The sequence below is a fragment of the Heptranchias perlo genome, chromosome 2 (genome assembly GCF_035084215.1).
Source record: "Heptranchias perlo isolate sHepPer1 chromosome 2, sHepPer1.hap1, whole genome shotgun sequence".
Taxonomy (NCBI): Eukaryota; Metazoa; Chordata; class Chondrichthyes; order Hexanchiformes; family Hexanchidae; genus Heptranchias; species Heptranchias perlo.
In genome coordinates this window covers 40470372-40496036 of record NC_090326.1, presented here as the reverse complement: position 1 = coordinate 40496036, position 25665 = coordinate 40470372, and the positions used below count along the sequence as shown (strand labels likewise).

The window sequence follows — 25665 nt, the reverse complement described above, 5'->3', positions numbered from 1 at the left end:
CTACAAAATAAGTATTTTTTTCTGAAATGAGGCAAATCTCAATGAGGCTAAATGCATTTAGTTTGGTGAACTTATAGAAGAATTTTCCAGTTGAAGAATTACTTTCTTCCTTATTACATTATCCTTCAGAATCGAACAAGTTTCTGACTAAATAGTAACCTTAGTGGAAGAAGCTTTACATTTTGGGTGAGATGAGATGTCTTTTTTAAAACTGATCTACTAAAATGAAATTTGTGTTGTACTTGGTTGGAGCAGGAATATAATCTCATCTTTTTTCTTCCCATTCTACAACTGTTTGGTTTAAACAATGACTTTAACAACTTCCTCCTCTATTTCCTGCCCATTTCTCTCTTTCATTTTCCATTTGATTCCTTTCCAATTTGAAGCTCACTTTACTCCCCTTTTGTCTTTCCAGTGCCTTTACACTGCCTATAATCTTTGTATGTCATTCAGTACCTTTTCACCTTTTAAAAAAACGATTGACAAAGTTATTAAATCTATAAACTGGTTCTTTGATAGTACTGGATTTTTACCTGCTCTCCCTTCTTTCTGTACAGTCATAAGGGGTACAGGAACAGAGAGATCTGGGGGTATATGCGCACAAATCATTGAAGGTGACAGGGCAGGTTGAGAAAGCGGTTAAAAAAGCATACGGGATCCTGGGCTTTATAAATAGAGGCATACAGTACAAAAGTAAGGAAGTCATGATGAACCTTCATAAAACACTGGTTCGGCCACAACTGGAGTATTGTGTCCAGTTCTGGGCACCGCACTTCAGGAAAGATGTGAAAGCCTTAGAGAGGGTACAGAAAAGATTTACTAGAATGAGTTTGCTTTCCTTTCAGTTTACAATTGCAATGAAGGGTTGACACCTGAAAAGTCAACATATACAAGCCCTCAAGCACCATCTTTACTCAAAACCACTATGTCAACTCACATTGCCTACCACAAGAGCTACTGCTGGTCTTCAAGGACATTTCATTTAAAGGGAGAATGCATATCTACCTCTTATCATGGGATGCAGGTGCTTATATGGAGGAAGCTTCTATGCTACTCTCACACCTTCAACATAGCTTTATCCCAAAGGAAAAGCTGGCACATAACTGGGACTAATTGGATAGCTCTTTCAGAGAGCCAGTACAGGCACGATGGGCTGAATGGCCTCCTGCTGTGCTGTACCTACTATGATATTATAACGATAACCAGCACCATAGAAATGCAATTGGCGGAGGAGCACCATTACTGAAAACTCTGCATAAACAAGAGGCGCTGGAAATTATGGACAGGCAGGAGAGGAGAGGCTTGGGAGATAGCAAGGTTGGAGGGCAAGGTAGTGAGAGAAGGTTGGTAAAATTTGGGAAGTGCTCAGCATAGGTGGCCTCAACTTCATGTGTTTTCTCAACATTCTGCAATACCCTTACGTCCAGCTGCTATTTCCTTAAGGTGTAATGTCACTGTTTGCACAGCTAAATTAGCTTCTCTGTGTTTCTAATGACAGGGAATTCCTTGGATGTTGAAGCCATCCATTCCAATGGCCATCCAGGCATTTCCAGAGTAGAATCTGCTGGCACATCCAGAGCCCCAACTCCTGCCATCTCATCAACAATGTTGTCATGGCATCCTACCTATGCAAGGACCACAACACACACTCACTCAGGAGGAAGTAATTAGTGTAACAGGGTTTATCATTAGGTGAGGCACTGAATACTAGTGAGAAAGAGGGCCTGATTCCCCAAAAAAGGGAAGAGAAACTACTGCCCTTGGTTGAGGAACCTCAGAGACCCAGGCTTCAAAAGAGCTATGATTAGGGAACATAGGTCTCGTATGGTACCAGTAGAGACAGTTTCCATGCATATGGTTGAGATGATGGATAAGTGAGACAAGTCCACTACTTGCATCTGCAACACACTCCAGGATATTTCTCATGATCTGCAGAACACCCTGGAGACAATATTAGTCTGGGTAATTCTGTGACTTCCAAACACCAGGAACAGCTTCTAAGGATGCTGGTGGCTTCTGGAGTGACCGCTAAAGAACTGTAATAGAAGCTTTGAACAGGAACACTTTCACTGCGCTTCCAAAACCTGGTTAGGACTATTCGGTCTGCGATGACTGTAATGATTAGTCGCACCACAGCCTGTATCCAGCACCCTTGGGCTACAAGAAGTGGTCACCAGTGTCGCTGTCTCTCTGGACAATAACAATGAGCCTGTGTCTTTAAGGCCCCTTCCAATGCCTGCACAAGGGAGCTTTAGACATAAGCCCATTACCCCTTGCCGCTGCAAGAGAAAAGCTGCAGGAAACTGGGACAGCAGCTTCAATGAGGCAAGAGCCACCTCAGGTCTCCAAGGCCTTTGGGGAACCTTCCCAGCTACCCACCGCTCAATCTCATCTCACTTAGAGAATCTCATTGGAGTAGTAGATTAGCAAGTGAACTAGCTAGCACAAAGGGGAGACATGGTGCTTTGTATCATGATGCAAAGTAAACATGTTTTACCATAGAGCTCAGAGTTCATTTCTGTGAATGTTTGCTGACTTTTGGAACCTGAATGATGGCAAGGGAAAGGTAGACGCCTATCTTATGAAGGAAACAGACTGATGTCTTTAACATCAAAAGAACCTTGTGAAGGGGGTCAAGCAGATGTGAAGTGACTTTATTTAGTGTGCCAACTTTTATTTGTTGAAAGTACTGGGCTATAAGTGTCTTCCTTTCTCTAGCTTCTGGCTAGGCTCCACATCCTCTCTTTCCTGTGCGCCCTCATGTTGAGGGAGGAAGGTCCTTCTTGAACCTCCCCTCCCTCAATCATCACTTTTAGGAAGCAGGAAGCTTTTCTTCATCACAATAATATGTAGTACGCAGCAAGCTACAATGATTTTGGAGATTCTGGCTGTGATGTATTGCAGGACATGTTGAACAGCTCATTCCTATTCCCGTGGAACTAGAGAAACAAAAAGATAGAGCTTCTATGTCCATTTCTACAAACTGACAAAATTATGCTGTATTGCAGGGCTCCATCTGATATATCCAGGCATCTAAAATGAGATTTCAGAATGCCTATAGTCTGCTGTATCACACTTCTTGCAGTTGTATGGGCCCGTTGTATCCCTCTTTCTGTGGAAGCCTTATAGACATGAACAGCCATGACTACAGGGGATAGCCCTGATCATCATCCTGATGCACGAGGGCTGGTATGGTGGAAGTGCAAAGGCATCTTCCTGGGCAGCAGGTATTCACGTGCACGATAAGGTGATTATTGCACATAGCTACACATTAATGGAATGAAAGCCCTTCCTTTTCATGAAATTGAGGGGGTTGTCATTTGGGGCTTTGATATATTCCGTCAGCTACTTCTTGCACCGATGGGAATCCTACCAGTCTGTAGAACTGGATAGCTCTATCTTTTTGTTCTCTGGTTCCACCGAGAAGGAAATGAGCTGCAAAACACACCTGAAGAGAGAACCAGTCACCTCCTTGATACAACGGTGAGCTGCTGCTTGACTAACATGGCATGAGTCTCCAGATGCTGCCCGGAAGGATTGAGTTGCAAAGAAATTCAAGGCAACAATGACCTTGACAGGTACAGACAGTGATATTTTCCTGGTGAGAGTGGGTTGCAGGTCTTCAGTCAGCAGCTGAAGAAGCTTCCCAGGTAGAACTGCAGCCTCCTGAGGTAGTGACACGCAGAGAAGTCTATGACCTTCTTGGCCTATAAACTTTGTTGAGTGGATATGTTCGTCTAGCATTTTTTGTGCAGTCTCCCTCTAAGTGCCTCTAATCTAGCCTCTTCTATTTTCTCTTCCTCTTCATAAGAAAGGAATAGAAGAATTGCCATTGGAAAATTCACGCCCAAGTCCAAAGCTGCATTTAAAAAAAATTAGCACCAAAAGTCCCGACAGAACCTTGAAAGTACCAGTTTGATATGCAGGCAAAGTAGTACAAACCTCCAGTTACAGCAAACAAAAGTAGTAGCTACTGTGTGGCTCTGTATCAAACTACATTGTACATTTACGCACCGAGTTTTCAGACGAACATCTGATGTCCGTTTTACTTGTGGTATCTCTAACATTATTGTTAGTCAACTCCCAAGCAAGATTCAACCAGAGAGCCAAAAAAAGGTCTGATAAAGTATTGCATTCCTAATATCTGCTGAGCCGTTTGTATACTAGTAGAGAAAATCCAAAATCTCTATTTCCTTAGATTTTATTGTAGAGGTTCAAGGCCTCATTCCTGTCCACTTCTGACCTCCTCTATTGTCCATCATTAAGACTTTCCAGGGTCAGATAAGAGAAAGGAGTTTTTTTTCAAAAAGACAACCATACTATTATAATTTTAGTTTGTTGATGCATTACTATTTGATTTTTGGTAGGACCACATTATTGTATTTCATAACAGAAGGGAGAAATCATGGAATTTTATTATGATAACTGCAAAACGTATCAACACAAAACTGATCCAATGTAACGCATTAGAGCTACTAAACATGATCATTTGTTAGAAGAAAGGAAACTTGATATAGATTTTTAAAGCAGGCCTCGGCACAAATTTAAAAACAAATGTTTGATTTAAAATTGAATATCATGTGAAACTAATCAAAACACTTCTGCTTCTCTTTTTCTTGAAATATTTAAATATTTCACAACAATAAGGCATAAAAAGCATGAGAATGAAAAAACTACCTTAAGATAACAAGACTAAATCATCAATAATCTAACAAAAGCTTATACAGCAAAAATAAATCCTCATCTCTGGCATTGTGTCCTGGACAAATGTGACAACTGTACAAGTTCACAACTCTGAGGTGTGGTCTTTTTCAGCTTTCTAAACACCTCAGCAAGAACTTTCCTAAAAAAAAGATTGAATCCTGAAGTGTTCATAGTAAGGCCATCAATGTAACTCTGCTTTCCCACATCACCAAAACATTGGCGTAACTAGAATATTCATGCTTGGCAATATTCTGCTTGGCAAAACAGTATGACTCACTTTAGATTGAAAGCAAACAATGCAGGCTTGTTCAACACCTAAGCCAATATACTGGCAATCAAATCCTGTCCCGATTAACATTCCATAAAGCTCTAGCTGCAGGTGATTGTTTCTAAATACTATGAACAACCTTTAATATTAATTATGTAAAATAGAGTGCTCAGAGTTTGTATTATTCACTGAAAAGTGAATGTATTTGAAAACAAATCTCTGGACCACAGGCGGATATTGGAAATACCACCTCATTTCTCCCTCTCTCCTAGGAGAAATCTTTGTGTTGCCACCTTTACAGATACTCCCATATCTGATGGCACTTTGACCTCAGTTCTGTACAGCATTCTCCCGTGCAAAGTGAAAGTGCTTTATTCTCTACAGTGCGAACAGGGTAGAATGGGACCACTCGATGTCAGTGAGAGGGCTGAACTGAGGTGCCATTTATAAGTACAGATTGAAAAAATTGGAAGCAGATCAAGCGAAAGTGAGATGGGCAGGCATGGAGGACATACGGGGCATGGGGAAGAGAGATGAATTTTACAGTACAAGGGAGGCCATTCGGTTGGTGCCAGCTCTCTAAAAGAGCTATGCATCAGTCCTGCACTTTCCTCAAACTTTTAAACAAAAAATTCCAAATATTTATCCACTTCCCCTTTTCAATACTATTATAATGGATTCTGCCCCTCTGCCATTTCTGGCAGGACATTCCATGCCCTAAAACCCTTTGCAAAAATAAAAATCCTCCTAATCTGACCCTTTGTTCTTTTAGCGATGGTCTTTAATTTATGGCCTCTATTTGATGACTCACTGACCACTGGAAATTTTTTTTCCCCCCCGATTTACTTTATCAAGACCTCTCATAATTTTGATGTGGAGATGCCGGTGATGGACTGGGGTGGACAAATGTAAGGAATCTTACAACACCAGGTTATAGTCCAACAGTTTTATTTGAAAATCACAAGCTTTCGGACGAGTTTGTGATTTTCAAATAAAACTGTTGGACTATAACCTGGTGTTGTAAGATTCCTTACATTTCTCATAATTTTGAACATCTCTATTAGATCTTTCCAACCTGTTTTTGTTCCAATCCAAAAGAGCCCCAGTGTCTCCTCATAACTGGTATCATCTTAGTGAATCTCTTCTCTACCTTCTCCATGGTCTTGACATTCTTACTAAAGTAGGGTACCCAAAACTGGAAAACAGTATTCTAACTGTAACTTATCAATGATTTATACAGATTTAGCATTGCCTCTTCACTTCTGTACTCTATGCTCCTATTTATAAAACCTAAGATTTAAAAAAAAAGATTTATCAACTTGTCCTCCAACTTTTGAAGATTTATGTATCTGAATCCCTAAGTCCCTCTGCTTCTCTACTCTTTTTAAAGAGTTACCATTTAATATATATTTCTTCTCCTTATCCATCCTTCCAAAATACATCACCTCACATTTCTCGATGTTAAATTTCATCTGCCATCTATCTGCACAATCTACCAACCTGTCTATGCCTCCTGAAGTTGCATTCAGTCCTCTTTAGTTAACCATGCTCCCTAATTTTTAGTTGTATGTAAATTTTGATATTGAGCCCCCTAAATCCAAGTCCAAGTCATTTACATATATTGAGAAAAGCTATGGTCTCAACAGTGACCCTTGGGGGACACCAGTTTACAGCCTTCCAGACCGAAAAACATCCATTAGCCACTACTCTGTTTTCCATCCTTTAACCAACTTCATAAGCTTGCTACCACATTCCCTTTAATATCATCTGCCTTAATTATATCAACAATTCTCCTATGCAGCACCTTATCAAACACCTTTTGAAAATGGGAATATTGAGCATTAAAAAATGAGGGTGAATGAGAAACAAGAATGAAAATGAGAAAAGCAGGAGGGCAGGAGGAGGAAAAAGCTTATTTGGTACATTTGGAGGATAAACTTAAAATATTTACAATTAAAAAAATGTCCCTCACAAGTCTACATCATGATTATGCATTGATTTAAAATTGATAGTGTAATGGTTTACAGAAAAAACATTAACTCCAATATTACACCATTGGGGAATAGCTTTTAAAACCAAATCTTGAGGATTTATTATTATGCCTTACAATTTATGATACTGGAAAACTTGAATATTAGACAACTAGAATGCTAACAAAGCTTTCAGAATCCCCCATACGGATAAGGACTGTTATGAAAGAACATGCACATACATGAAAAATAAAATCTGATGGAATAACAAAATTATCCAGTACAAATTAAAACATTTTCAAAGTTAACAATGTAACACTGAAAACAAGTATACCAGCCATTTTACTGTAAACTGAATTGGAATGATCCCATATACAAGGAGGAATTGAGACACTGAGGAGGTAGGCTTACTTGCTGAGCTTCTGTAAACCCTTTAAAGAATTCTCAAATTACCGAGGTGATAGGCAAAAGATAGAAAATTTCAATTTCAGAGGAAATTCAGAGGAACTGCCTAATTTTTAAAAAGGATTAAGAAATGGACAACTAGATACGAATCCATGAAATTTCTCAGTTATAAAGTGACAGCAAAAGTAAAGTGCATTTATATAAAGCAATCTGCAGAGTGACAAAGAATTTATTCAATTTAATGCAAATTTAATTTTAAAAACATGTTCAGTTGATTCGGAAAGAGAAAATGTAAAGAATTGAACCAGTAAATCACAACATCATCCAGTGCATCTACTGTAAAAAGGGCTAAGATTACAAATAACGATCCAAGGACAATACGACAACTTGCATTAATATAGCACTTTTAATGTAAAATAACATCCCAAGATGCTTCACAGCGGCATAAACGGACAAAAATGGATGCTGAGCCAAAGGCGGCATTATTAAGAAGGATGAACAAAAGTTTGGTCAAAGAGATGGGATTTGAGAGTCTTAAAAGGAGGAGAGGGAGGTGGAGGGGTTTAGACTGGGAATTTTAGAGTGTAGAGACTAGACAGTTGAAAGCATAGCTGCCAATGCTGGGGTGAAAGAAGCAGAGGGGGCACAAGAGGCCAGAATCGGAGGAATGGAGTTTGGGGGAGGGGAGCTTTAGGGCTGAAGGAGGTTACAGAGAAAGGGTGGACCAAGGCCATGAAGGGATTTAAATATAAGACAAACAGAGGTATAACATAAATGGCACAAATGTGGTAAACGTATGCAAGTGTATGTAAATACAGATTACATTTTGGGAGGGGGGGGGGGGGAAGAGAAGAAAGCACATAGTAAAACCTTATAGATACATAGCTTCTTATTTATAGTAACTTTTAATTTCAGAGGAAATTCAGAGGAATAAATACTAAATTTAATTATGAGTACAGTAGCTTCAGTTCTGTAATAACTTGCAATACTTAGCCAGAGGTTCAAAAGTTCAACACACACAGACACTTTCCAAAGCAAAGTATCACATGGCAAGGGAATATTTGTACTTGGTGTGTTTACATTCCACCTGAATGTTTCTGCACAACAAATGACAAGATATGCAAATTGCATATTTATGACAATTCAACAGTTAGTGTAACAATTAAACACAAGGATTTTCTATGAGAATCTGAGCAGCTAAACATTTCAGGCATACAAATGTTTTAAATAATTGTAGTACCTCAGTTTGACCTTCAGGTGGTGCACAAAACCAAATAACTAAACAGATAGACTATCCTTCAGGCTCATGTGTGCCACGGCATTTTTCTTGACACTCATGTATATTACCTTAAAAGGGAATCCAAACAGACATATTTCTGGTATATTTTAAGTTGCATAAGGAAGACTCAGCTAACAGAAACTTTCAGCTAGAAATACAGTAAACATGAAAGAATGTAAATGCAACTTGTTTCTTTCAACTTGTATTCATTTCAAAGAAGTGACAGTTCACTAATTGCATCCTGAGCTACAAAATAACTGAAATGAGCAAGCACCAGCTTTTCTGTTCTTCAGACAAAAAGAAAAAAAAACAGAATGCTACTCACCTCTGGATTTAAGGAATTATTTTCTGATGACTTGGTGGAAAGTAAAATGTGTGTAAACCCGTCTTGTTTCCTGACAACAATATCCCTGTATCGGTAGGCACTTTCTGTTTGTCTCACACTGAACCTTAGTCTCTTATCAAAAGGTTGGTCCCGTCTGTCATCTATAAATTTCCTCTTGTTTCCTGTAACTCCTGTTACTGAACTTTGAATATTGGTGGTACCATTAGCTCCCAAAGCATCCAAAAAAGTACCTGCAGGAACAAAAATGAAAAGATTTTTTGTTTTAAAATCCTTGAAATGGAGCGAGGAAGTCTATCCTGCAGGTATTTGATCATAACACGGATTTAAGATCAGTGACTGGCTGCCTTAAAAGGACCCCCGTAGCAAGCTCTTGTAATAATCAAAAAATTTACAATACTATTGAAAACTTTAATTATCATGAATATAAGTGGATATATCATACCCTTCACTTGTGGCTGTTCATTACATTTCTACACTTTCAGCTACTTAGGGCAAACCTGATTCAAAATATACAATATGATCTTAATACCTTCTAAGCTTCCAAATAGGCAGTTTTGGTATTCCATGTCGAGTTGTAATTTTCTTCCATTGTGTCGTTTTAAAATGTAACTATTATTAGCTTCAATGTTTGAAGAAATAATACATTCAGATTCACAAGGTCACAGAAATGCACCATAAGCATTACATCATGTTGACTCATAAAAGTACACAAATCCAAACAGCTACAAGTCTGCACAAGTATCAAGTCATATCATATAGATTTGGGCTGTGGAAATATAATTGCCAGACACCTATGGGAGGTTGTAGTCATCCTACACAAGGCTGATTCAACAACATGGAATTAAACAATAATGATCTTCCAAGAGCAGACCAGGTTGGATGATCATATATGTGCTTCATTGGAGTGTGCAACTGTCCCTCTTCTTCCAAACTCTTGTGTATCTTTTTGAAAAGAAGTTCCCTACCTCATGTAGCATGTTGCTTGTAGGCATAGTGCTATCAGTACTGAAAGTAAATAAATGGTTTACTCCTTATCTTATACTGAAAATTATAGACCATATATCTTCCAAGGACTTGATTTATTCTGCAAGTTAAAAGGTAGGGTGTCTTATCAAGCTCAAAGGTACCACTTTCACAGAGAGGGTTGCATCCTTTTATTTTATCAAAACACAAACAGAAATATTAGGGGAGATTTTCCATTCCAATATACTGGTGAAGACAGAAATTTCAGTGCTAATTATGAGTGCATCGAGGGTGACTGGCCTGGTATTTTCCATCTGGGATCAGGAATCTTGCGCTTCTGGAATATCTGACTCCCATTAAAGGTATGAAAAGTGTGTAAACTAAGGGAGGGCTTCCCTCCCCTACATTTTCTGATAGTGGTGATGTTGAATTTCGGGTGCAACTATGAACCTGTATAAAGCAAGCTCATTTGCAACCTGACTTCTTGGGGTTTATAACTTGGGTTCCTAAAAGTAACAATTACATTTTCTTTTTTGTTTCGTTGCGTTTTTGTTTAAGATGCATTTATTTAAACCTTTCCACCCGCTCCCCACCACCTGCCATGTCGAAGGAATTTCGTCTAAATGGAAACAGCTTGCACTGGATAGGATTGGCATTCTTCTTGCCCTTGAGGAGCTTGATGATGAGGAGGTCCTGCTGAATAATGATGAGGTCTGTCTGCACCTAAGACAAGCTGTACCTACCTGCTGTTATACAAGTATATGTGTCCACAAACCTTCCCAGAGAAACTTGGACATGTCAAAGGAGATGTACCTGCTCTACCTATGCTTCACCAGGGGCACCTTTCTGCAAGTTGAGATAGAGCCCTCAATGTATCATCTTGTTATACAAGCAGAAAGGTAGTCTTGAAATACTGGAAGTGGAAGAAGCTCACGCACAGTAACAAGGCATATGCACAATCTGCACACCAAGCTGAGGCCAGTAAGTTACTCTATCATTCAGATAGGCTGTTCCACAATAACTTGTGTCTTATGCCCTTGGAAGTAATAAGAGACTTGGCATTGTTCAATGTATCTAAAAGCCAGGTCCTCCTGAGGTATGGATATGTATGATGTGGAAAGAAACTGTTAAGTTTGTGTGAGGGCTTGGCACGTCAGATTTTCTGAATCCCCCATTAGACTTTCTCCTTGCACAAGCAGCTATGACTAAATATTCAAATGTGCTAACCATAGAAAATTGGTTCGGTCACTTCATTGTGCTGTTGGCTAGCTTTGCTCTAGCAACTAGACAAGAAAATCTAAATTGCACCAGTAGCAGAAAACCTCCCTTATTCTTTTTACTCTCCTGCATGCATGCCATTCAGTGAACACAGAGAAGTCTGGTGGAAAACCTATTGATGACTCTTCTAACAACAAACTGCACTTATATAGCATCCACACATAGGAAAACGTTCCACGGCACTACACAAGGGAAGGTGGGAGACAGAATGTAAGGACAGGAGCTAAGGGAAAGTGACCAAAGGTGTGGCTGAATAGGAAGATTTTGAGAAGGCTTTTAAAAGGTGGGTAGAGATGTAGCAAGGCAGAGTTTAGGAATGGAGTTCCAGCGTGCAGAGCAGTGAAGGCTCTACCGTTGGTAATGAAGCAAAGGGAGGGGCTGCACATTAGGTTAGAGTCAGAAGCTGAGGTGTAGAATTGCAGGTAGGTTGGGGCAAGACCACAGAGGGATTTGTAAATGATTTTAAAATCAGTGCACTGGAGACAGGAGGTCAGTGACGATTGATAAGCTGGAATAGTAAGGTATAACATGCAGGCAGTAAGGGGAGCACTGGAGAAGTCAAGCCTAACAAAAGCATGGATGGGTGACTTTGCAGTGGTGGGGCTCTATAACCTTCTCCAGCACTACCAGCCCCCTCCCCCGCCTCCAAACTCTCGGTCCCTCTATCTCTGGCCTCTTGTGTATCCCCAACCTCCCCTTTTCCCCTCCCAATCTCTCCTAAAAATGTTACAAGTAGGAATAATGTTCACAGTCCTGTCCAAACTTAAGTCACATCTCTGTTATAGCTATTATATCATATCCCACTATTGTTATTAATGCTTCTAACTTTCCAATTTTGTTTTGAATGCTTTCACATACATACCACTCAATTGTTACTCCAATTTCTTGGAACGTTGATTTTTATTCTTATTCCTGATATTCTCATAAAAATGTTCTGCTATCCCATTTCTCTCATTTAAATTTTCTGCTAACCTTTGCCCCATCAACAACAGTGTTTTTATTTTTCACTGCCTCATAGCCGGTTTATTTCCTTTCTCCTTTGATAGTATTTTGTCAATACTTATTTCTGCTAAATCTTCTGCTTCTATCCCAATTAGGGTTGCCAACTCTGGTGGGAAGTATTCTTGGAGGTTTAACCACGTGATGTCTGGTCACATGACATCTGCATTTTTATTAAGCTTATAAAGGTTGGGTCCCCTGTAGTTGAGTATTTTTGCTCAGGGTTTTGTGCCAGCATCTGTTGTGCGAGAAGTTCCGAAAACTAGAAGGCCACTCGTAAGCAGGCGAAGAAGAAAGACCGAGGGCGGGGAAGACGGTAATGTGGGAGAAGGGGAGAAATCTGATGGGGGAGGAACTTTGATTCCACCAGAAACTAATAGTAACTCACTGAAATTGCAGTGATAACTAATAGTAATACTGGTAACACTAAAGATTCCCCTCATAACCAACAATAATACAATAACTCACTAATCGTTTATATGTAACTGGTAGTAACAGGTGTAATTCCCCGATATCAATAAAGGAGAATTTTCATAGATGGATATAAAATTACAGCATAGGAGAAGGCCATTCGGCTCCCAGTGTCTGTGCTGGTGCTGGCGCTCTATCCTGTAACAACATTCCTCCCAAAACCTTTTATATTCCTCCTTTTCAAATACTTATCCCATTCCCTTTTAAATGATGTTCTAGTCTTTGCCTCAATAGCCACTTGTGATGAAGCATCCCATAGTCTAATAGCTCTCAGCACAAAAACGTTCCTTCTCCTAATGAGGATCCTCTGTTTCTGTCCCCTTGTTGCCCATTCATCCATCAGTGGAAACAATCTTTCAACCATTTACGCTAAGTAAAGTTCATAGGTTTCACTCGCCCCATTATTGGCTGCTCCTCTCTCAGCACCGCTCTCACTCACATTCCTGATGCTCCTCCTGGCTCTGCAGAAAATGCTGGGTCCCACGCCCTGCCCATTCCCCAGTCTGCCTCTCTTCCCCTTCCCCCCCTCCCCTATCCCCGCCGAGCACCAATCCCCAGTCCCACAGTCCCCTCACTCCCCCAATCCAAGGCCCAATCACCCGAACCCCATTCCCCAGGCTCTCGCTTCCCGTGCCCCCATCCATCAACCATAAATCCCCAGTCTCCCTCTCTCCCCCAACCCCCATTCTCTCTTTCTCCTGCCGAGCCCCCAGCTCCCGACCCTCAGTCCAGCTTCCCTCTCCCTCGACCTCTAGCCTGCTGTCACTCTCTCCACCCACCCCAAGCCCCCCACCCCCATTCCTGGTCACCTACTCTTCACCACCACCCCATCCCCAAGCCCCAGTTCCTGTTCACCTCTTCCAATCTAACACCCCCATCTCTCACTGCTCGGGTTCTCTCTCCCCCTACCCCAGGCTGCAGGCTGTTTCTCCACAAGCCAGTTCCATTTACCGTCACCCACAAGGGAGCCAGCTCTCTGCGGCAGTGTGGGGTCAGCATCACCGAGCAGGGGTCGCTTCTGCGGAGAGAAATTTACACAATGAGGTTTTACCGGACTGCTTCCAGGCAATCTGGGAGGGTTGGCAATCTTAATCCTTAGCTTTATTAACAGATTACTGGCACGGGTGGTGGACCAAGAAACCTTAATGGGTTTCAAGAAGGAAGTAGATAGGTTTTGGTCAACAAATGGAATTCCGGGTTATTAGAAATTCACCAAGACAACATTCCAGAAAGTAAAATTCAGAAACTCCTCGTCTGCTCTGATGCTGTGGAGTGTGATCAATTGTTACTTGAGCACAGCAATACTCTACTCCAGAAACTTGATTTTCTGTCACTTGGTGTGAATGCCCTGTCTCTGCGGATACATCAAGGATCCATGGTGGTCCAGTCGACCCTGCAAAGTCCTCCTCACTAACATCTGGGGACTTGTGCCAAAATTGGGAGAGCTGTCCCACAGACTAGTCATGCAACAGCCTGACATAGCCATACTCACAGAATCATATCTTTTAGCCAACGTCCCAGACTCTTCCATCACCATCCCTGGGTATGTTCTGTCCCACCAGCAGGACAGACCCACCACAGGTGGCGGTACAGTGATATACAGTCAGGAGGGAGTGGCCCTGGGAGTCCTCAACATTGACTCTGGACCCCATGAAATCTCATGGCATCAGGTCAAACATGGGCAAGGAAACCTCCTGCTGATTACCACCTACCGTCCTCCCTCAGCTGATGAATCAGTCCTCCTCCATGTTGAGCACCACTTGGAGGAAGCACTGAGGGTAGCAAGGGCACAGAATGTACTCTGCGTGGGGGACTTCAATGTCCATCACCAAGAGTTGCTCGGTGGCACCACTACTAACCGAGCTGGCTGAGTCCTGAAGGACATAGCTGCCAGACTGGGCCTGCGGCAGGTGGTGAGCGAACCAACACGAGGGGAAAAACCTACTTGACCTCGTCCTCACCAATCTACCTGTTGCAGATGCATCTATCCATGACCGTATTGGTAGGAGTGACGACCGCACCATGACCGTATTGGTAGGAGTGACGACCGCACAGTCCTTGTGGAGATGAAGTCCTGTCTTCACACCGAGGACACCATCCAACATGTTGTGTGGCACTACCACCATGCTAATTAGGATAGATTCAGGACAGATCTAGCAGCTCAAAACTGGACATCCATGAGGCACTGTGGGCCATCAGCAGCAGCAGGATTGTATTCTAGCACAATCTGTAACCTCATGGCCCAGCATATTCCTCACTCTACCATTACCAACAACCCAGGGGATCAACCCTGGTTCAATGAGGAGTGTAGAAGAGCATGCCAGGAGGAGCACCAGGCGTACCTAAAAATGAGGTGCTAACCTGGGGAAGCTACAACACAGGACTACGTGCATGCTAAACAGCAGAAGCAACATGCTATAGACAGAGCTAAGCGATTCCACAACCAATGGATCAGATCAAAGCGCTGCAGTTTTGCCACATCCAGTCGTGAATGGTGGTGGACAATTAAACAACTAACGGGAGGAGGAGGCTCCGTGAACATCCCCATCCTCAATGATGGTAGAGTCCAGCAAGTGAGTGCAAAAGACAAGGCTGAAGCGTTTGCAACCATCTTCAGCCAGAAGTGCCGAGTAGATGATCCATCTCGGCCTCCTCCTGATATCCCCACCATCACAGAAGCCAGTCTTCAACCAATTTGATTCACTCCACGTGATATCAAGAAACGGCTGAGTGCACTGGATACAACAAAGGCTATGGGCCCCGACAACATCCTGGCTGTAGTGCTGAAGACTTGTGCTCCAGAACTAGCCACGCCTCCAGCCAAACTGTTCCAGGACAGCGACAACACTGGCATCTACCCAACAATGTGGAAAATTGCCCAGGTATGTCCTGTCCACAAAAAGCAGGACAAATCCAATCATCAGATGTCGTCGACAGTGCTATCAAGCGGCACTTACTCAACAATAACCTGATCACCGATGCTCAGTTTGGGCTCTGCTAGGACCATTCGGCTCCAAACCTCATTACAGCCTTGGTCCAAACATGGACAAAAGAGCTGAATTCCACAGGTGAGGTGAGTGTGACGGCCCTTGACATCAAGGCAGCATTTGACTGAGTGTGGCACCAAGGAGCCCTGGTAAAATTGAAGTCAATGGGAATCAGGGGGAAAACTCTCCAGTGGCTGGAGTCATACCTAGCACAAAGGAAGATGGTAGTGGTTGTTGGAGGCCAATCATCTCAGCACCAGGACATTGCTGCAGGAGTTCCCCAGGGCAGGGTCCTAGGCCCAAGCATCTTCAGCTGCTTCATCAATGACCTTCCCTCCATCTTAAGGTCAGAAATGGGGATGTTCGCTGATGATTGCAGTGTTCAGTTCCATTCGCAACCCCTCAGACAATGAAGCAGTCCGTGCCCGCATGCAGCAAGACCTGGACAACATCCAGGCTTGGGCTGATAAGTGGCAAGTAACATTTGCAACAGAGAAGTGCCAGGCAATGATCATCTCCAACAAGAGAGAGTCTAACCACCTCCCCTTGACATTCAATGGCATTACCATCGCTGAACCCCCCACCATCAACATCCTGGGGGTCACCATTCACCAGAAACTTAACTGGACCAGACACATAAATACTGTGGCTACAAGAGCAGGTCAGAGACTGGGTATTCTGTGGTGAGTGACTCACCTCCTGACTCCCCAAACCCTTTCCACATCTATAAGACACAAATCAGGAGTGTGATGGAATACTCGCCAATTGTCTGGATGAGTGCAGCTCCAACAACACTCAAGAAGTTCGACACCATCCAGAACAAAGCAGCCCACTTGATTGGCACCCCATCCACCACCCTAAACATTCACACCCTTAACCACCGGCGCACCGTGGCTGCAGTACCATCCACAGGATGCACTGCAGCAATTCGCCAAGGCTTCTTTGACAGCACCTCCCAAACCCACGATCTTTACCACCTAGAAGGACAAGGGCAGCAGGCACATGGGAACAACACCACCTGAACATTCCCCTCCAAGTCACACTCCACCTGACTTGGAAATATATCGCCGTTCCTTCATCGTCGCTGGGTCAAAATTCTGGAACTCCCTACCTAACAGCACTATGGGAGTACCTTCACCACACGAACTGCAGCGGTTCAAGAAGGCGGCTCACCACCACCTTCTCAAGGGCAATTAGGGATGGGCAATAAATGCTGGCCGTGCCAACGGCGCCCACATCCCATGAACAAATGAAAAAAATATATAAAGCACTCCACACATATCACGAGGGCTCCCTGCATTGCGATCCCTTTGTGTGTAACTTAAAAACATGTAGACAGTGTTAGCACCAAACAAGAATCAAACTCGGCTGACTCACTTCACATAAGTATAGAAATAAAAAACTCCTGTCCAATGGCACCTCAAAGCTGAACTCCCGCTAAGGATTAACTCCACACTTTTCTGGCCTCTCACAATTAAGGCACCAATTAAACAACTTTTTAACAGACTGCTCATATTAATCTAGAGAATGGCACTAGGGAATTAGAGAATGGAACTAGGGAAGGTAAACTGGAAAAAACTTTTGACAGATAAAGAGATAGAACAGCAGTGGGAAATATTTAAAACGGTGATCAATAGAGTCCAGCAGAAATATATTCCTCTAAAAAACAAGAACAAGCTAACCAATAATGAATCACTATGGAGGAATAAAGAAATAAGGGTAAAATTGAAATAAAAAAAAAATGGCATGCACTAAGTACATAGACAATAAAGAAGAGGATCACAAAAGCGAATACGAAGAGGTTAGCAGGATGTCAAAAAACAATTAGGAAAGCAAAGAGGAACTTCAAAACTAAATTATCAAGGAATATAAAAAGAAATAGTAAAGTATTCTACAGACACATAAATAACAAAAGAAAAATCAGGTTAGGGATAGGGTTACTAAGGGATACACAAGATAAACTCACAGGTAATGACAGCGAAATGGCAGAAATATTGAATACTTATTCTGCCTCAGTATTTACCAGGGAGACTAACAAGATGGGTATGACATTTGAAGAAGAGATCAAAAACGGTATAAAGACATTTAAGATAGTAAGGGAGATAACTGATGAACTAATCAAACTTAGACAGGATAAAAATCCCTGGTCCAGATGGATTACACCTGTGCATATTAAAGTTAGGGAAGAGAGAGCAGAGGCACTATTGCATATATATATATATATAAACATTCATTAGAAAAGGGAATAGTGCCAGAGGACTGGCGTACAGCTAATATTATTCCTAGATTTAATAAGGGAGATAGAATAAGTTCAGGGAACTATAGACCAGTTAGCTTAATGCGGTGGAACATAGGAACAGGAGTAGGCCATTCAGCCCTTCGTGCCTGCTCTGCCATTTGATAAGATCATGGCTGATCTGTGATCTAACTCCATATACCTGATTTTGGCCCATATCCCTTAGTACCTTTGGTTGCCAAAAAGATATCTATTTCAGATTTAAATTTAGCAATTGAGCTAGTATCAATTGCCGTTTGCGGAAGAGAGTTCCAAACTTCTACAACCCTTTGTGTGTAGAAATGTTTTCTAATCTCGCTCCTGAAAGGTCTGGCTCTAATTTTTAGACCGTGCCCTCTAGTCCTAGAATCCCTAACCAGCGGAAATAGTTTCTCTCTATCCACTCTATCTGTTCCCCTTAATATCTTATAAACTTCGTTCAGATCACCCCTTAACCTTCTAAACTCTAGAGAATACAACCCTAATTTGTGTAATTTCTCCTCGTAACTTAACCCTTGAAGTCCGGGTATCATTCTAGTAAACCTACGCTGCACTCCCTCCAAGGCCAATATGTCCTTCCGAAGGTGCGGTGCCCAGAACTGCTCACAGTACTCCAGGTGCGGTCTAACCAGGGATTTGTATAGCTGCAGCATAACTTCTGCCCCCTTGTACTTTAGTCCTCTAGATATAAAGGCCAGCATTCCATTTGCCTTATTGATTATTTTCTGCACCTGTTCATGATACTTCAATGATCTATGTACCTGTACCCCTAAGTCCCTTTGGACATCCACTGTTTTTAACTTTTTACTATTTAGCAAGTACCCTGTTCTATCCTTTTTTGATCCAAAGTGGATGACCTCGCATTTGTCTACATTGAATTCCATTTGCCACAGTTTTGCCCATTCACCCATTGCCCATTCTATCAATATCGCTTTGTAATTTTATGTTTTCATCTACACTGCTTACAATGCCACCAATCTTTGTGTCATCAGCAAACTTAGATATGAAACTTTCTATGCCTTCATCTAAGTCGTTAATAAATATTGTGAATAATTGAGGCCCCAAGACAGATCCCTGCGGGACTCCACTAGTCACATCCTGCCAATGTGAGTACCTACCCATTATCTCTACACTCTGTCGCCTTTCGCTCAGCCAACTTCCTAACCAAGTCCGTACTTTTCCCTCGAGTCCATGGGCTTCTATCTTAGCTAACAGTCTCTTATGTGGGACCTTATCAAATGCCTTCTGGAAGTCCATATAAATAACATCCATTGACATTCCCCTGTCCACTACTTTAGTCACCTCTTCAAAAAATTCAATCAGGTTTGTCAGGCATGACCTACCTTTCACAAATCCATGCTGGCTCTCTCTGATTAACTGAAAATTCTCGAGGTGTTCAGTCACCCTATCCTTAATTATAGACTCCAGCATTTTCCCCACAACAGATGTTAGGCTAACTGGTCTATTATTCCCTGGTTTCCCTCTCTCTCCTTTCTTAAAAAGCGGAGTGACGTGCAATTTTCCAATCCAGAGGGACAGTTCGTGAATCTAGAGAACTTTGAAAGGTTACAGTTAGGGCATCTGCAATGTGCTCACCTACTTCCTTTAAAACCCTGGGATGGAAACCATCTGGTCCTGGGGATTTGTCACTCTTTAGTGCTATTATTTTCTTCATTACTGTTGCTTTACTTATGTTAATTTTATTGAGTCCCTGTCCCCGATTCAATATCAGTTTCCTTGGGATTTCCGGCATGCTATCCTCTTTTTCTACTGTAAATGCTGACGCAAAGTCATTGTTCAACATGTCCGCCATTTCCCCATTGTCAATGACAATATCCCCACTTTCAGTTTTTAAGGGGCCAACACTACTCCTGACCACCCTCTTTTTCCTAATATAACTATAAAAGTTCTTCGTATTGGTGTTGAAATCCCTTGCAAGTTTCTTTTCATACTCTCTTTTTGTAGCTCTTACTATCTGTTTTGTGACCCTTTGTTGATCTTTGTATCTTTCCCATTCGCCAGGATCTGTGCTATTTTTTGCCTTTTTGTATGTCCTTTTCTTATGTCTTATACTGTCCCATATCTCTTTAGTTGTCCACGGCTGTTTTTTTTGGCAAGTAAAGTTCTTGCCCCTCAGGGGTATAAACCGGTTCTGCATCTTGTTAAATGTTTCTTTAAACATTTCCCACTGATCATCAGTCGTTTTACCCATTAACAGATTTGCCCAGTTTACTGTGGACAGTCTCTGCCTCATCCCATTGAAGTCGGCCTTACCCAAGTCTAGAATCTTAGCAGCTGATTCACTTTTTTCCCTTTCAAACACTACATTGAACTCGATCATGTTATGATCGCTATTGGATAGATGTTCACTCACAGTCAAGCTGTTAACTAAATCTGGTTCATTGCTCATTACTAAATCTAGTATGGCTGGCCCCCTTGTTGCCTCTCGGACATACTGCTGTAACTGGTGGCAAAGATAACGGAAACTTTACTCAAAGATGTAATAGAAAAATATCTAGAAAATGAAAATTTAATAAAGAGTAGTCAACACAGGTTTCAGAAGGGAAAGCCATGCTTGACCAACCTTACTGAATTCTTTGAAGAAGTGAAGTGAAGAAGTAACAGAAAGAGTAGACTGGGGTAATGCAGTAGATGTAATATATTTGGATTTTCAAAAGGCCTTCGATAAGGTGCCGCATTGTAGACTCATGACTAATATCAGAGCCTATGGAGTCAGGGGACAGGTAGCAGAATGAATAGCAAGCTGGCTACAAAATAGAAAACAGAGAGTAGGGGTTAAGGGTAGCTACTCAGACTGGCAAAAGGTTGGAAGTGGTGTTCCACAGGGATCAGTGCTGGCACCACTGTTGTTCACAATTTACATCAACAATTTAGACTCGGGAATCAGAAGTACAATTTCAAAATTTTCGGACAACACAAAATTGGGGGGGGGGGGGCGGGGAGGGGGTGTCGTTAATACAAAGGAAGAATGCGTTAAAAAGCAAGAAGACATTAATAAACTTGCAGAATGGGCGTGTAATTTGCAAATGAATTTCAATATAGGTTAAGTGTGAGGTGGTGCATTTTGGTAGGAAGAATAAGGAGGCCACTTATTGCTCGGATAATAGAGTCTAAATGGGGTAGAGGAGCAAAGGGATCTCTGTGTACAGATACACAAATCACTAAAAGTTGTGACGCAGGTTAACAAGGCTATAAAAAAGGCAAATCAAACACTGGGGTTCATTTCTAGAGGGATGGAATTGAAAAGCAGAGAAGTTATGTTAAACTTGTATAGAACCTTGGTTAGACCACATGGAGTACTGTGCACAGTTTTGGTCTCCATATTATAAAAAACATAAGGAGGCATTGGAGAAGGTGCAAAAAAGATTCACAAGGATGATACCAGAACGGAGAGGATATATTTATCAGGAAAGACTAAACAGGCTGGGAGTCTTTTCTCTAGAAAGAAGGCTGAGGGGTGACTTGATAGAGGTCTGTAAGATAGTGAAAGGGTTTTGATAGGATAGACGTAGAGAAGATGTTTCCACTTGTGGGAGAGTCCAAAACTAGAGGTCATCAATATAAGATAGTCACTAATAAATCCAACAGGGAATTCAGGAGAAACTTCTTTACCCAAAAAGTGGAGTGCACTACCACAAGGAGTAGTTGAGGCAAATAGCATAGATGCATTTAAGGGGAAGCTAAATAAGCACACGAAAGAGAAAGGAATAGAAGGATACGCTGATAGGGGTAGATGAAGTAGGGAGGGAGGAGGGTCGTGTGGAGCATGAATGCCGGCACAGACCAGTTGGGACGAATGGCCTGTTTCTGTGCTGTAGACTCAATCATCTAAAATGAAGTCAATTAATATAAATTTAAACTCAAAATTCAATAAAAAATATAGATGAAAATTTCAATACTTATATCCCAACCACTCCCGTTGAGGCTAAACTCCACACTCTTCTGGCCTCTCCCTCCACTGACTTCTCACACTCATATAGCCTATCAACCCTCACTGTCTGGACTCAGTTATGAAGAATGCTCACTTGCGAGGGGTACTGAGGGGTCATGTGGCAAATGTTTGCTAACAAGCAATCAACACCATCACGAGAAGAGAAAGTTGGCCGGGGGGGGGGGGCGGGGGCAGGAGAGAAATTGGTAATCACTCTTATGCAGATCATTATACTTGGCTCATGAGCAGCATTGCAGGTAAATTGCCTATCATATTGGGGCAATGGTACATTTGGTGCTCGAGTGTGTGTCTTTCTCGCAATTAAGCCGCTATATACACAACTTTAAAAGGCTCCTAGTGTTGTGCTTGGAGAGGAAGAGGGTAAGAGGAGTAGGAAAAAGAAGATTATTTCACACAACTTTGAGGGTAGTTTCCTTCCTTGCTTTAAAAATATTTGTAATAGAAAACTGAATATAATCAACTTACATCCAAAATGCTGTTTTAGAGATTTTTTTTACTCCCTTGAAGGTTGATAGTTCAATAATTGCATATTATACTGAGATAACCCTATAACAAAAGACAATTTCAACATTGCAGAAACGGGTCATTTTCAAAGAACCACTTTATAAACTAGGACAATTTTGGCAGCAGTAAGAAGGAAGGTACAAAATGTCTTCTAGTGCTGCAGCACTATATCCAGTTACAGAAAAAACTCAAAACAATTTTAGTTTAAAAATCTCAGATGTGATGTCCAAGAATTATCAGATCTCAGTACCACATAAAATAAAGCAGATATACTAAGGCAGCTTTAAGTTACGCGGCATGACATGCTGAAGGACCAGGAGACTGACTGTTCTAAGAATGAGAAATACAAGATCACAAGAGTAGATCGCATTATAAGGTGCATGCATAAATTAGTAGGGAACAAGATTAAGATTCCTCAACTGTCAAGGGTTGAAGAGGCTGATCTTTTGAGCTACTTTCATAAAGCTTAACACTGGTGGAGGTTTTACAGCTAACACAAGTGGAAGTTGTACTGTTTTTCCATCTACAAGAGGAATGGATGATTGCAATCATTGCCAAGCTAGGTTCGAAGCACTAATTAAACAAATATTGCAAAGTGAGAATATTGGTATTCAAAATTAGTGGCTGCAAAATGACTGTCCTAATACTACCAAACAAATCTCGACATTTTAAGTAGATGATGTTCTGGGTGCCAAGAATGTATCCACCACTAGGATAGAAAACCTGTACCTAATGAATGTCATTTTGTCGCAGTTGATAGTACTTTGGGTCAGAAGGTTGTGTGTTCAAGTGCCGCTCTAGGATTTCTGCACATAATGAAGGCAGACACTCCAGTGCAGTACTGAGGAAACGCTGTGTATTGTCAGAGATGTCGTCCTTCAGATGAGATGGGATACCAAAGCCTCATAAGAACACAAGAACAGGAGTAGGCCATTCAGTCACTCAAGCCTGTTCCACTATTCAATCAGATCATGGCTGATTTGTACCTCAACTTTATTTACCCAGTTTTTTTCCATATCCTTACCCAACAAAAACCTATTGATTTCAGTCTTGAAAATTTTCAATTGACCCAGCATCCACAGCCACTTGGGGAAGAGTTTTCCAGATTTCTACTACCCTGTGTGTAAAAATTATGCTAAATTTCACTTCTAACTGGCAATAAGAGGAAGGTGGGGGGAGGGTCTGGGTGGAAATTATAGTAACCTAAATATAGGAAAAAAGAGGAGATAAGAGCGAAGGTCAGAGTACAAAAAGTCATAAAGGTATCAGAAATATTCCAGGAACAGAAAAGTTTTTGGAATTAATAAAATACCTGTTAAAAATAAAGCAGGAGTGATAAAAAATAGCACATTAAATTGCCTGTGTAGCAATGTACAGAACATTAGCAACAAAAAGTGTGATAAGTCAAAATCAGGGCATATGGGCACAGTGGGGATAGGTACCCAAATAAGAGTTATGTGCACAAATGCATGTAGCATAAGAAATAAATGAACGAGTTCGGAGCACAAACTCAGCTTAAAGGGTATGACAGTAGGCATTACAGTTCTCTGGCTACAAGCTGGGCATGACTGTGAGGTAAATATTCCAGGCTATAGGATCTTTAGAAAGGACAGAGAAATTGGGAAAGGAGAAAGAGTAGCAATATTGATAAAAGACACAATTACAGCAGTGGAAAGAAAGGATTTTCGTAAGGGTCATCAGTCAGTGGAAATACTTTGAGTAGAACTAACAGCAAGGATGCAAGACTGGTGGCAGTTGTCCACAGACCTCTTGACAGTAGGGGGGAATGTATAAATACAGAAATCAAGGAAGCACATAGCAGAAACAATGTGGTTATAATGGGAGATTTTAATTTTCACATAAACTGGTAGAAGCAAAACAACTCAAGCAGTAAAGGCAATGAATTTCTAGAATGTATTCTGGACAGCTCTCTGGAACAATATGTTTTAGAACCGACACGGGAACAGGCCGTACTAGATTTAGTGAGGAGTCTAACGGACCAGAATTAATTAACAATCTGACAGTAAGGGAACATCTTTCTAATAGTGACCATAATTTCACTGAATTTGATATCAGGTTTGAGAGGGAGAAGGGAGAGTCAAAAATCAAGATTTTAAATTTAAGTAAGGCAAAGTTTGAAGGGATGAGAAAAAATTGACCAGAGTTTAGGCTGAACTGTTGATGGGTAAACCTACAGACAAACAGTGGGAAGTATTCAAAGAAGTATAATACAAAACCATAAAAGGGAAAAGTCCCACTTGTGCAGTTAAGCAACAATGGTCAACAGATGAGGTAAGAGACAATATCAAGTTAAATGAAAAGACTTACAAAGAAAAGTGTAAATCTAGCAGACGGTGATATAAAAAGCAACAAAGTAATAAGAGGTGCAAAAGGGAATATGAAAAAACTTGCAAGGGATATCAAAGCTAACAGTCATAGTTTTATAAATATTTAAATGAAAAAGAATGGCAAGGTGGAATATGGGCCCATTAAAGACAGAAGCAGGTGAGAGTATAATGGACAATAAGAAAATGTCAGACTTGTAAAATGAATACAATATAGCCGTTTTCACAGTAGAGGAAGAGGACAAAATACCAGCGGTATAAGGGAATCTAAAAATTAGTCAAGGGGAGGAACTTGTTGGATTTACCATAAGTAAAAAATGGTAATGGAGTAAATAATGAGCTTTAAGCTGGACAAATCTCTAGGGCCTGATGGTTTGCAACCCAGTATTTTAAAGAGATGTGAAAATTGCAGGTGCATTAACCATAATTTTTAAATGCTCTCTAGATTCAAGAATTATGCCTCTGGATTGGAAAATGGTGATTTTTTTCCTATCATTTAAAAAGGGAGGGAGGGAGAAACTAGGAAACTACAAACCTGTCAGCTTAACATCAGTTCTGAGGATGATACTGGAATCTATCATCAAGTACAGAGTGAGTGAGCGCTTAGACAAATATAAGCTGATCAAAGAGAATCAGCATGGATTTGTGAAGGATAGGTCATGTCTGACTAATCTAATTGAATTTTTTGAGGAGGTCACTAACATGGTGGATTGGGGACTGTCTATGGATGTTGTCTCTATGCACTCTCAGAAGACATCTGACAAAGTTCCACACAAGAGATTATCAGAAATAAAAGCCCACAGAATTGTAGGTAACCTTGTGACATGGGTTGGCAATTGGTTGGGACGTAGGAGACAGAGAGTAGGGATTAAGGGAATGTACTCTGATTGGCAGGATG

At 41.3% G+C, this 25665-nt stretch overlaps 1 protein-coding gene across 1 annotated transcript in view; it reads right to left on the bottom strand.

The window, feature by feature from the left end:
• The window catches only part of cdyl (chromodomain protein, Y-like), a 198264-nt gene that overhangs the window by 23353 nt on the left and 149246 nt on the right, over window positions 1-25665 (bottom strand). The window contains exon 3 of the mRNA XM_068001776.1: window positions 8952-9202. Within this exon, the coding sequence (XP_067857877.1) occupies window positions 8952-9202 (251 nt within the window). The remainder of the gene's footprint in view (window positions 1-8951; window positions 9203-25665) is intronic.